A 13,079-nucleotide genomic window follows, 5' to 3' on the forward strand; every position below is an offset into this window, starting at 1 on the left:
CTAGGGTGTCGGAAAATAGAAAAGTCGGACCATTGGGTTGTAAGCATTATTTAAAATTAAACTATAATAATATTTACAAATCAGTATAGTGAATTTTGATGTAAGGATAAACCATCGTGTTCAGTGTGTGCTAATTTGAACCCGATGAACATTAATTATCATCACAACAATCACCAGCTGTACGATAGTTTATTAAATAAGTTATTACTCAGAATAAACATGAAAGAAGCCAGTATCACTTTCACTATAGACGATGTGACCTATGTTTACACTCAAACCGCCCTCTGTTGAAAAAAAAACACTGTTTACGTCATGTTTCGCCGGGCAAAAAGACACGTAGTCATGGTAAGATTGCACACTTTCCAGCTGGTTGCCAAAACATAAAGGTTTTGCCCGGCGGTATGCGCGCGAATCATGTTATGGTTTTCGTGTGACGTCAGAGGTCACATCGTCTATTTAATATTGTTAAAATGATAAAGAAAAATTGTTTAAGCCTAACGTGTCATTTGAGTGATAATGTTGTTTATGTTGAACAATGGATAACAAACCCACCCCCTTTCTAGTGTAACTGTGTTTAGGGACAAAGTAAAACAAAATATCCCTCGTTTTGTTAAAGACACTGGACACAATACTGGTTGTTGCCAAAGACTAGTCTACACAGTTGGTGTATCTCAACATTATGCATAAAATAACAAACCTGTGAAAACTTGAGCTCAATCTGTTGTCGAAGTTGCGAGATATTAATGAATGAAAAAAAAACACCCTTGTCGCACGAAGTTGTGTGCTTTCAGATGCTTGATTTCGAGACCTCAAATTCTAAATCTGAGGTCTCGAAAAGTAAATTCGTGGAAAACTACTTCTTTCTCGAAAATTTAGTCACTTCAGATGGAGCTGTTTCTCACAATGTTTTATTATATCAACAGCAGCTCCCCATTACTCTTGATCAAGAAAGGTTTTATGATAATTATTTTGAGTAATTGCCAATAGTGTCCACTGCTTTTAAGCTTGGTTTGAGGAGCAACGGATAGCAAAAATAGTTATCCCTTTACTAAACAAAATTATTGCCACCTGATCCACATGGACTCTTAACGCATTTTTTCATTGATAGGTGTATGTATTTCTTTTCAAATGATAAAAGAAAAACTATTTTTATAGTAAGTTTTGCTGGTTTTATTCTATAGAATCGTAGATTTATACAATAAATAATTATCTGTGAAAATGTCATTAAACATTTTTTATTCACATTTTAAAGATTTCGCAAACATTCCCAAACAGGGTGGCTTTTGTGACTGTCCATCGGGAAACTTAAAGTCACCTGGAAGTGGTATTTTTTCAAAATAAAGCTTTTGTCAGTAATATAATGTGTTTTGATGAGTGGAACGTGAATAAACAGTTAACTAAGGTTTAAAAAAATCAGTTCTTATGTTATTTACAAATTTAAGAGTAGACCCCGACCCGAGAGGGCGCTGTTCGTGACGTCAATCGAGGTAGACTTTGCCTGTAATGCGTAGAGTAAACACAATTGCAAAGTACATGTACGGACCAAGTCGTGAGTTTGTACGTTTCAAAAAAAGATTTTTTTTTTTCCGGCAATGCCGACCAGGTGTATTGCTGCTGAATGCAGAAAAACACTTTTTGAAACGTACCAACTCACGACTTGGACGTATAATGTACTTTGCACGTGTGTTTACTATACGCATTGCAGGCAAAGTCTGCCTCGATTGACGTCACAAAAGGGGTAGGTGGAGTCAGCCCCCCAAACAACTTTATGTATTTTTTAAACATATAAATCGTGACAAACGATTACTAAAAAAAATGTTTTATTGTTCGTAAGCATATACTCTTATGTTTGAAAGAAAAAAAAATATGTCCAGGTGACTTTAAGCATAGGCCCCCTAATCCGTAATTTAATTACACAATTTGAAAAAAGCATCTGGCAGTAATATTTCTCAGATTGAATTTTTGAAAAGCAAAAATGATGTAATTTTCCATAGTTACCTACATTTTTCTCGATCTTCCAGACGGTTTGTGTCCCGCGGGTGCACTACACTAACCGTGCACTACACTAACCCCCCCCCCCTAGTAACCAGTGCTAAATGCAATTGTAAAAAACATACTCGACCACAATATTATTTAACGTCCCTCTTGAGAACCAATCATTATTTTTAGCCAACAAAACTTCAGATTTCTTTAAAATGTTGGGTAGGTCAGCCGTTTTGAATTGTTGCTATTTACCCATGAAAAACAACCCGAAGAAAATAAAAGAACGTGCTTTTTTCCAAACCGACTCGCTGCCAGTTTCCATAAGGCAGTCCCGCCATATTAAATCTACAAATATTTATAAAAATCTCACCTCAATGAGATGAAACCATAGTAGGTTGAAACACAGAGCCTCGGGTTGTGATACATTGTTGTAAATTGCATGACCCCAAAAAACGTTATTACTCCAAAGATTTTGATTAGGGCCTACACTAATGTATTATCATATATGAGCTTGGAGCAAGAATTGTTGCATTAAAGTGTGGCAGTGAGCACAGACATAAAGAACCCCAAGTTCTTATTATCTGTGGGCGTGAGTGCGGTTCATGGTTGAAAGCGCCCTCTCGTGTGGAAAAACGTCACACTGCCGTTTTTAGTCTGGTACTAAGCGAGCCGACTGACCATACATACCCCCATACACATACAAACGCTTAGTCGAAGAGTCCAGGAGTAAGACCCAACTCACAACAGTTCAAAGGTCACCAAGATGGCAGCTTCCATGGACACAAAAATGTTGGTGTTCGGTGGCTTGTGTTTTCTACTTGTTTTCTTGTTTCTCAGACTGGTAGTAGTGCTAAGAGGTCTCGGCAAACAAAGATGTATGACGCACAGTAATTTAAGACAACTAAAAATTATGATAATTACGGGATCAGGTAAGATTGACTCCTCCGTTTTGACAGGGATGTATACAAATATGTCAATGGAATACCTTCTGTGGACATTGTGTTTTGTGTGAGAAAACAAAATACCCATATTATATTATTAGGCACTGGACACTATATAATTAGGTAATTACTCAGAATAATTGTTGGCATAAAAACTTACTTGTTAGCGAGCAATGGGGAGTTTTTTTTGTTTGTAGTATGAAACATTCATTGTGAGAAACGGCTCCCTCTGAAGTAGCATAGTTTTTGAGAAGGAAGTAATTTCTCAGTAAAATACTTGAATTGATTTCGAGACCTCACACGCAAGGTCTCACAATCAAGCATGAAAGCACACAACTTTGTGTAACAAGGGTTTCTCTTCCATTATTATCTCGCAACGACCAATTGAGTTCAAATGTTCACAGGTTTGTTATTTTGTGCATATATGTTGAGATACACCAAGTGAGAAGACTGGTCTTTGACAACTACCAATAGTGTCCAATGTCTTAAACCTCTAAAACACATCACCAGCAATATGAAAACCCCATATCTTATCTACCAGTAAAATTCTGTTGGTTATTTACATTCCCAAATATTGCTTCCCCTTTCTGCTTCGATGAATGTGACATCATGGAGGAAGAAAATCAAATTATAAAGCTTAAAGACTTTTATTTATTTATTTATTTAGTTTTTTAACATAGAGACAAAAATTTAATAACAATAAATACTATGTTTGACCTTTTTACTTTAGGAGGACACACAACAGAGATTTTAAGGCTGATGGGAAGTCTGAGTGATGCCTACTCCCCTAGGATTTATATCCTCGCCGATACAGACAAACTGAGTGAGGAAAAAATCAAACATTTTGAGTCAGGAAGAAAAAAAGAGGGACGGAACTCACAGGTTAGTTGGAAATAGTTCAAAAGTAAATTGTTTAATAATTATGATATTGAACGATTAAATTTTAGAATTAATGACAAATGACGTATCAGTGTTTTTATCTAATTGATTTTTGTGAAGAGGGATCTTGACAAGTTTTAGCGGTAGAATTGTTTGCCAATGGCGCACTCCCTGAATGGTATGAAGTTTCTGCAGACTATTCTGCTTTAAGAAAATGTAGTTTCGCTCAAGTTGACTATTTACAGAGTTTACTTTGAATAGGGGGCCTATGATTTGTTGTTTTCCCAACAATTATGCAATGCAATGGGTAAGATTTATTATAGCTTTGCATAGTAGATGAAGTTAGTAAGAACAGCATGATACATGATGACACCATTGTACAAATACAAAGCTATTTCAACAAAGAAGCGGTGGCTATGGAAAAATAATATAAAAAATAAAGCTCAACATTTTGAACAGTAAAGGCTACATAAAAAGTTTTATTTCAAAAACAAAAACGTATTCTTCTGGTTAGCAAGCAAAGTGCAATCAATTAAAGCCATTGGACACCTTTCGGTACAGAAAAAAAAAGTTCACACATTACAAATAATTTACAGGGTTTACAGAAGGTAATGGTGAAAGACTTCTCTTGAAATATTATTCCATGAAATGCTTTACTTTTTGAGAAAACATTAAAACAATATCAATTCTCGATAGCAAAAATTACCGACTTATTTTAAACACATGTCATGACACGGCGAAACGTGCGGAAACAAGAGTGGGTTTCTCGTTATTTTGTCCCGACTCCGATGATCGATTGAGCCTAAATTTTCACAGGTTTGTTATTTTATATATAAGTTGTGATACACGAAGTGTGGGACTTGGACAATACTGTTTACCGAAAGTGTCCAATGGCTTTAAGTCTATTTTCGTGACACACCAAGCTGCTGATACAATTTGCCCTCAGGTCGTAGTCAGGTCAAGTTTAATGCGGAGGTATGTTTTCTAGCAATTAACAGCACATTGTAAACAATTACATGGTGCTATGTTAAAGGAGTAGGTCTCATAATTCAATATGTAGTCCCACACAAGATACCTTGCAGAAAATACAGTATGTTAAAGCGCCTTGAACGTCACTGAGTGACATATTATTATATGCGCACTATATAAGAAGCCACTATTATTGTTATTATTCTTAAACCCTAGTTCAGCCTGGAAAGGATACCTAGAAGTCGTGAAGTGAGGCAGTCTTACATCACAAGTGTGGCCTCGACGCTCTATGCCTCTCTCTATTCCTTCCCACTTGTCTTCAGACATTCCCCTGATTTGGTAAGTAAGGATTAGTGGTCCTTAAACCCGGTTCATAGTCCTGTGAATGCAATTGCAAAGCAAATTTTGACATGACTGGTCCGTTTTTGCTTTTTGCAGCAAACCAATTAAAACAGGTTTAGTGTGTCATTACTCTACCAACTGAGCTACATATTTAGCCCTTTGTTTGCAGTCTCTCCATTTTTGTTAATATCTTTGTCCGGGGTGCCAGTCAGAAGCCATGAAGCCAGTGGCTGCAGTTTAGCCAGGGATCACACCCAAGTTTACAATGAAACCTGAAAAGCGGCAGCCAGGGGATAACACTAAAGTTGATGCACTTTTACGCCTGGCTCTCTACCAAGTGAGCTATCTAGCCCTATGTTGGCAGTCTCCCCATATTCACAGTCTAAGGCTGAAGGTGTACAACTCTTAGAACAGTACGTCTACTGCCTCTAACACTCAAGAAAGCACACACCCCCTTTTAGTGTGTAAGTTGTGAAATGTGAAGTAGTTCTAATTTTCTGACACTTATAAACTCACATGTTGTTTACCCATGTGTGTCAATTGTCTTTTCCCGTAGATACTTTGCAATGGCCCCGGAACATGTATACCAATTTGTGCAGCTGGATTCACAATGAGGGTGAGTATCCTGATTTATAACAGAAGACATTTGTTTGTATTATTGAATGGTCTGAACTACAGTATGTTCAAATGATCAAAGTTGTCCAGACATTTTGTGAACCATCATTTTAGTGCCAACATCAGCAGATACTTTTTAAAGAGCCCCTTGATCATTTCAATATGCAATCTTTGCGAAACATACACCGTAACAACATCATGTGAAAATTTTATAAAATATGGTGGTTACATTTTACGCAAACTATTCAGAGAGGTAACTTCTCACTCAGATACTTTGAGCTGAGAAAGACTCTAGGCCCTGAAGCCTTTTTTGTTATTATTAAAGGCATCTGAGAGCACACACGATGCTTGAGCCCACATTTATACAGACTGGATACACATGTTGGCGTACATCAGGTGAGAATACTGGTCTTTGACAACTACCAAACATGTCTAGTGTTTTTGTTTCGTGTCTTTAAACTAAAAGATTCTAACTAAATTTTTGAAATGTCTTTTTCTGAAATGCAGTTCCTTGGGATGAAAGATGTTCAACAAGTGTACGTAGAGAGTGTGTGCAGAGTGCAAACAATGTCCCTGTCTGGTCGAATCATGTACCTCTTTGCTGATCATCTCTTAGTGCACTGGCAAAGTCTAAAGGAGAAGTACCCCAAATCAATCTATTTGGGACGAGTGGTTTAATAGTAAAGCTGAAATATTTAAAATAGGTTTGTTAAAGCCATTGGACCCTTTCGGTACAGAAAAAAAAAAAAAAAGTTCACAGATTTACAAATAACTTACAGGGTTTACAGAAGGTAGTGGTGAAATACTTCTCTTGAAATATTAGCCCATGAAATGCTTTACTTTTTGAGAAAACAGTAAAACAATATCAATTCTCGTTAACGAGAATTAAGGATTTATTTTAAACGCATGTCATGACATGGCGAAACGCGCGGATACAAGGGTGGGTTTTCCCGTTATTTTCTCCCGACTCCGATGACCGATTAAGCCCAAATTTTCACAGGTTTGTTATTTGATGTAGAAGTTGTGATACATGAAGTGTGGGCCTTGGACAATACTGTTTACCGAAAGGGTCCAATGGCTTTAAGAATGGTATATTGCTCAAAGCAATGATAACGTTGGTTTGAAACTTTGCATGGTGGAAGTATTTAAAAGAGATGGTTTGCAATTACACCATGTGGATATCTTTGATGGGTAGTGTTGGTTCTGTTCTGAACCACCGGTTCTTTTTCAGAACAAACACTAGTGTTACTGCAAACCTATTTTAATTAAAGCTATGATTGTAAAGTAATTAAAAGGGATTATGAAAGCAATAATAATAATGAAATAAATAAAAAGTGAAGAAAACAAAACTGTTTATCAAAGTAATCTGTGGTCAAGACGGGCATCAATATGCATTTGAGAAGGACTCTGCTAGACTTGAAAACAGGAAATAATACCACATTTTATAAAAATAACAAATTCATATGAAATATTGTTTTAGGATTGTTTCAAGTAAACAAAATAAACAACAAATGTTTTTGGAGCCAGGGCCCAGTTCCAAAGAATTGATTAAGCACAAAAAAAGACCCAAACCCTAAGCACTGAAGAATTGTTTTCAATACAATACAATACAATAAAACAACACAATAAACACTCGCTGATGTTATTACTGGTTCTTTACATAAATTGAAGTGGGTTTTTATCGGGATCAAAGATTTCGAAGACATTTATGCAAATAATTGTATAGAGTGCATTAAATTAAGGTCATCGCATAGACATGACATTGTGTTCAGTGAAAAGTCCAAAGTATTCCAATTTGAGGACAGCATTATCCCTTGTGTTTACCTTAGTTCAACTGCCCCCTCTTCTCTGGTAATATCATGTCATTAATAATTAAATTCCAATTTAAAGCGATAATCCATCAAGAGTTGCTTGAAGTTCCAACTGAAGATTTATTACGCTTTTAGTAATACTAGACTCGGCTCAAGTCGGGTCCGACCCTTGATCTGTAATGTGTACACATCCGACATGTACATTTGCTGTAATGCGGACGCCTGTTTAAAAATTTCGACTTGAGTGAAGACTATAACAAAAGCTTGCCTGTCTGTGTGTGGATTGTCCCGATCTTGGGTGTCCTATCCGTCAATTTTTCGCAAACGTTTTAAAGTGTTATAATTAATCGATTGTCAGATAAACGTTAATTATTGAAAATAAAGGTGCTAAAAAGATGTAAAAACGTGTCATTTGTCATCTATGTTTGTATGGTTAGCCATTAAAAATGACCCTCTGAATAATATTATACGGGTTACTTGTGTCTTCTGAGTCTCTTTCTCACTTCTGCTTTTAAGGCAGTGGACATTATTGGTAATTACTCAAAGTAATTATTGGCAAAAAACCTTTCTTAGTGACGAGTAATGGGGAGAGGTTGATGGTATAAAACATCGTGAGAAATGGCTCCCTCTGAAGTGACGTGGTTTTCGAGAAAGAAGTAATTTTCCATGAATTTGATTTCGAGACCTCTAGTTTAGAACTTGTCACACGAAGTTCTGTGCGTTTAGATGGTTGATTTCGAGACCTTAAGTTCAAACTTGAGGTCTCGAAATCAACCATCTATACGCACAGAACTTCGTGTGACATTGGTGTTTTTCTGTCATTATCTCGCAAGTTCGATGACCGATTGAGCTCAAATTTTCACAGGTTTGTTATTTTATGCATATGTTGAGATACAACAACTGTGAAGGCAATTTTTTGACAATTACCAATAGTGTCCACTGGCTTTAAAAAGTTTGTGCACTGAGTGTTAAGATTACTAACTGGACACTATTGGTAATAATAGTTGTCAAAGACCAGTCTTCTCACTTGCTGTATCTCAACATATGCATAAAATAACAATTTGAGCTCAATTGGTCCTCAAAATTGCGAGATAATAATGAAAGAAAGAACATCCTTGTCACACGAAGTTGGGTGCTTTCAGATGCTTGATTTCGAGGTCTCAAACAAAAACTTCTTTCTCGAAAACAACGTCACTTCAGAGGGAACCGTTTCTCACAATGATTTATACTATCAACCTCTCCCCATCACTCGTTACCAAGTAAGGTTTTATGCTGATACATGTACTTGTTTTGAGTATTTGCCAATAGTGTCCCTAATAGTAACCCTGACCCTGACCCTAACACAAACAAACGCTCACACATAAAGTGTGACCATGGTGGAAACTTCACTTGATATTTGCCTTTAAAGGCAGTCGACACTCTTGGTAATTACTCGAAATAATTATTAGCATAAAACCTTTCTTGGTGACGAGTAATGGGGAGAGGTTGGTGGTATAAAACATCGTGAGAAATGGCTCCCTCTGAAGTGCCAAAGTTTTCGAGAAAGAAGTAATTTTCCACGAATTTGATTTCGAGACCTCAGATTTAGAACTTGAGGTCTCGAAATCAACCATCTAAACGCACACAATTTCGTGTGACCTGGGTATTTTTTCTTTCATTATTATCTCGCAAGTTCTATGACCGATTGAGCTCAAATTTTCACAGGTTTGTTATTTTATGCATATGTTGAGATACACCAACTGTTCAGGCTAGTCTTTGACAATTACCAATAGTGTCCACTGCCTTTAAATATTGTTTGAAATGATATGGTTTTTGAGAAAAAATTAAAACAAACTAGTATTGGTCTTGCGAGTCGAACCCCAGATGCAGTGAAATTTTAGAAGATGGTTACCTATTGGATTTAAGAGACAAGGTTGGCGAACAAAAATGGTTAATCAGCGAGACGAGCAACGCATCACTCATTGTCCGATTGACAAGTCATTTCCTGAACTACTCGTCTCACAGCTAATGGGGTCGAATGTTCTTGTTAACATCAATATTGTCAGAAACGGAGGGTACCACTTTATTAATAGCCTACAGGCGCCTACACTAATGATAGGGGAGCTAATGGTAGCACTTCAAGACTATCTAAAAACACTGCATGAGCTTTCCAAGCAACAACTATACATGAAGTTTAAACAGACAGCACAAAAAAAATAGTTGAAAAAATCAAGCATCCCTAACAAAAAACAAACCCCCAAAATGGTTGGCGTGAGACATTTTGTAAGCCAGGCTGTGGTGTATTACCACTCTTAAATGAATTTGTTTTGCCAAAGGTACCAGCAGATCTCACAAAACAAGTCCCTTTTTATTCAGGAGTGTGATAACATTCATAATTATCTTCCTAATGTTTCTTTTTACGATGTCTTCTTACAGTTAACAAAAAGGTTAAATCGACAATAAGCTATCAAGATTTTCATTTCCCATCCAAAACCTTAACACATCCATGGCACGCTATTACGCTAATCTGATATGAATATTCATATCAAGCAAGCAATTGACTATCAACCAATAGGGAGCATCTCCTAAGGATGACGTGCTTCTGACGTCAGTCTTCTGCATCTGTTTCAATTTAACCCACGTTTCATCCCAATACAGTCCGTATTTAGTACATTCATTGTTGAGTTTATGCATGCAGTCTAATTCTACCTCCATGGTTTATGTTTGGTTTTATTTGACTCAAGCTTTGGGGAATTTTACAATTTTGAATTTTCGATACCAATTTTAACTCATGTATTTTTGGTGCCCACCACCACTCTACGCTGGGTGAATCTTGAATTGTTTTATAAGATAATAGGAACACGATGGGGAGCTTGGTGGCGATTTACTGGTTTGTGGTTTTCTTCATCACTTTGTCTGTGCATGGTTTTGCTTTCAACGTGACAGTTAAACCGACGAGCACTACATCGAACTCTAGGCCTACTCATGAGAATGACGGTAAGTCATGTGTAAATTATTTAGTGTATAATCGTGATATTATTACCGGGATCGGACATGTCGCGTCGCCAGTTGAAAATAGTATTTGGAAATTTTTATGCTAAACATTATTATTATTTTTTTTTCAGAAATGGGAAAGCCAGAAAAGTCATCCGAGCATAAACTCATGGTTTTCTTATCAACATCGCTTGGTGTTATGGTAGTCATCTGGATTACCACTCTTGGAATATGCCGGAGAAAATTGAGAACTCAAAGGTAAGCACTTTCGTCATTTTATATAATATTCAGCTGGGATGACAGAAAATGAAAAACGGTTCAATGAGGGTTGGTTGCAGTTTGTGGGGGTAGGGGGGGGGCCTGAATTTTCCCCCTGTGGTTCAGAATTACCCTCCTCAAAAAAAAAATGCCTGATTTTTTTTATTGAAGGATTTCCTTTTCTGAATCGAGTTAACCCATGGCAATCACCATAGCAGCGGTAAATGGTGTATAGAAAAAAAAAAAATATTTGTTGGGGCGCGTACTTGCCTGTGCCCCTCATGGATATGTCGCTGTGTTTAACCCTCGGCAAAGCCGGGGGAGACCAGCTTCATACTTTTGTAAAAAAAAAAAAAAAAAAATTTTGAACTACCCTAAAATATCACTCTTCCACTTTAGTGATTTATTGGTGCGGGTAACCTCAGAGGTTGACAAAGTGGGGGATGGCAGATTAGTCTGTTGATGTGCACGCAGTAATCCTATTGTCTAACCAATACAGCACCACAACTCCCCGTTATTATTCAGAATGATTCAATCTTTAGTGTGTGGGTCCAGGGAAACATCTATTCATCTTTTCTGACCATTAGTCTAAGATGTGTGCCCCCAAAACCCAGTTATTTACCCGTAATACAAATTTGCCTTCCGAATGTCCGAAGTTTGACACTATGCATGGTGTTACTATGTCTGTTATCCATGGTGTTTGGATACATGACCCAAATTGAGAAGGGAAATTGATAAACCCAAGGTGCAAATACTAGAACAGTTTACTGTTATTTGTTGTATTCAGGTATTACAGTTTGTATGCTGTAACACTAACTTGCTACTAATGCAATAAGATATACTATTGCAACAAGGGGGTTGATATATTTTTTTGGTTTTTACCCATATACACCGAGGTCTGTTAGCACTGTATATTCAGTACTTACCCGAGTTCTGTGAAATAAATACAGGCACATTACTCGGGTGGGATTCGAACCCACGACCTTTGCAATTCTAGAGCAGTGTTATAGAAAACAAGACGTCCACATAATAAAACAAAATATTGTTTGAAACCACCAGTCGTAACTGTCACTGCAAACATAGCGATAACGAAGGGTTCCGGTTACCCAGTCTACCGAGTACGGATGCACCACAACCTCCCAAGAGGCACATCCCTCCCCACCCATCACCCTCCCTAGATACCATCTCGGCAAGCCTTACTGTCTCCCAACAACCAACCACAGCGCCCTCCAACGGTGGCCAGGAGACCAATGGTAAGACAGTGGATATGATGTACGAGTACGTAGAACCTAAGACCGATAATTTCTACCTGGAGATTACGTCTTAGGCCAAGAAAATTATGTATTCTTTATTTCTCGTCAATTTCTCATCAACGTCTTTATGGGTGAAATTATTCATAGTTTATTTATTCCATTGTCAAACGTTAAATACAAACATGTTTCAATTGGTGTTTCTGCTGCATAATTTACGAGCTTAAAAATTACTGTGAGTCGGTAACTTTGTCCATCAAGACGCAACTGCTGCGAAAATATGGACCGAAGGAACTAAAATTTTTGTCAACCAATTTTAAGTACTCTATCCTAAAAAAAACAAAAAACTTAAAGATATAAAGATTAACTCAGAACGAAATCACTCAAAATAATTTGATTACTTATGTTTTTGTGTTTTAAGTATGAAGTTTTCCTCCCTATAATTTTGTTGAATTGAATCGGGAAAACTAGTTCCCCTCCCCCCTTCGATTTTTGAAGAACTGTTTTCCGCCGTTGGCTGCGCCCTACAAGGTTTCCAGCAAAGACCCACCCATCACATAGAACATTGCGGCATGTGTTTGTAAACTTACAAGTTAGGGCAGGATTGGGGCTGGGGTTGGGGTTAGTTTATGGTTGGAATTTCGGATTGGTGAATCCAATACTAAGAATTATATATAAAAGACAACTTACATTTTTCCAACTGGCAAGTATAATTCCAAGATGTTGAGATACACACCCGAGTCAAATGAATCTCGCTATAGCACAGCACGCGCGATGCAGACCGGCTTGACTTTCTTTACTAAGGAATGTGCGCGCAAATCGTTGTTGTCCACTGAATCGCTCAAGCATAGCTTATTTGCATATAGGTTGTAGGGAAGTAAATTAACATAATAATTTGCATAATAGCGCGTATTCTTCCCCTGGGGGCAAACATCTTTACAATTCTAGACTACCAGACTAAACTTAACAAATGGAACAATATCAAAAAGGGATAAGTTATCTTTGGCAAATTTGACATCACCGTTAATTGTTACTTTACCATTGAAGTTTTATCTTAC

The 13,079-nt window shown here is 37.2% G+C and overlaps 1 protein-coding gene across 1 annotated transcript; it reads left to right on the forward strand.

Annotated features, from left to right (window-relative positions):
* Nucleotides 1-2,746: 2,746 nt before the first annotated feature.
* Nucleotides 2,747-7,923, forward strand: LOC139946038 (UDP-N-acetylglucosamine transferase subunit ALG14-like). The gene is made up of 5 exons (XM_071943621.1): nt 2,747-2,912; nt 3,655-3,806; nt 4,989-5,111; nt 5,671-5,730; nt 6,237-7,923. The coding sequence occupies exons 1-5, from the start codon at nt 2,747-2,749 to the stop codon at nt 6,405-6,407; spliced, it is 672 nt and encodes a 223-aa protein (XP_071799722.1). The 3' UTR covers nt 6,408-7,923.
* Nucleotides 7,924-13,079: the final 5,156 nt, after the last annotated feature.

This window comes from Asterias amurensis, chromosome 13 (genome assembly GCF_032118995.1).
Source record: "Asterias amurensis chromosome 13, ASM3211899v1".
NCBI classification, from domain to species: Eukaryota; Metazoa; Echinodermata; class Asteroidea; order Forcipulatida; family Asteriidae; genus Asterias; species Asterias amurensis.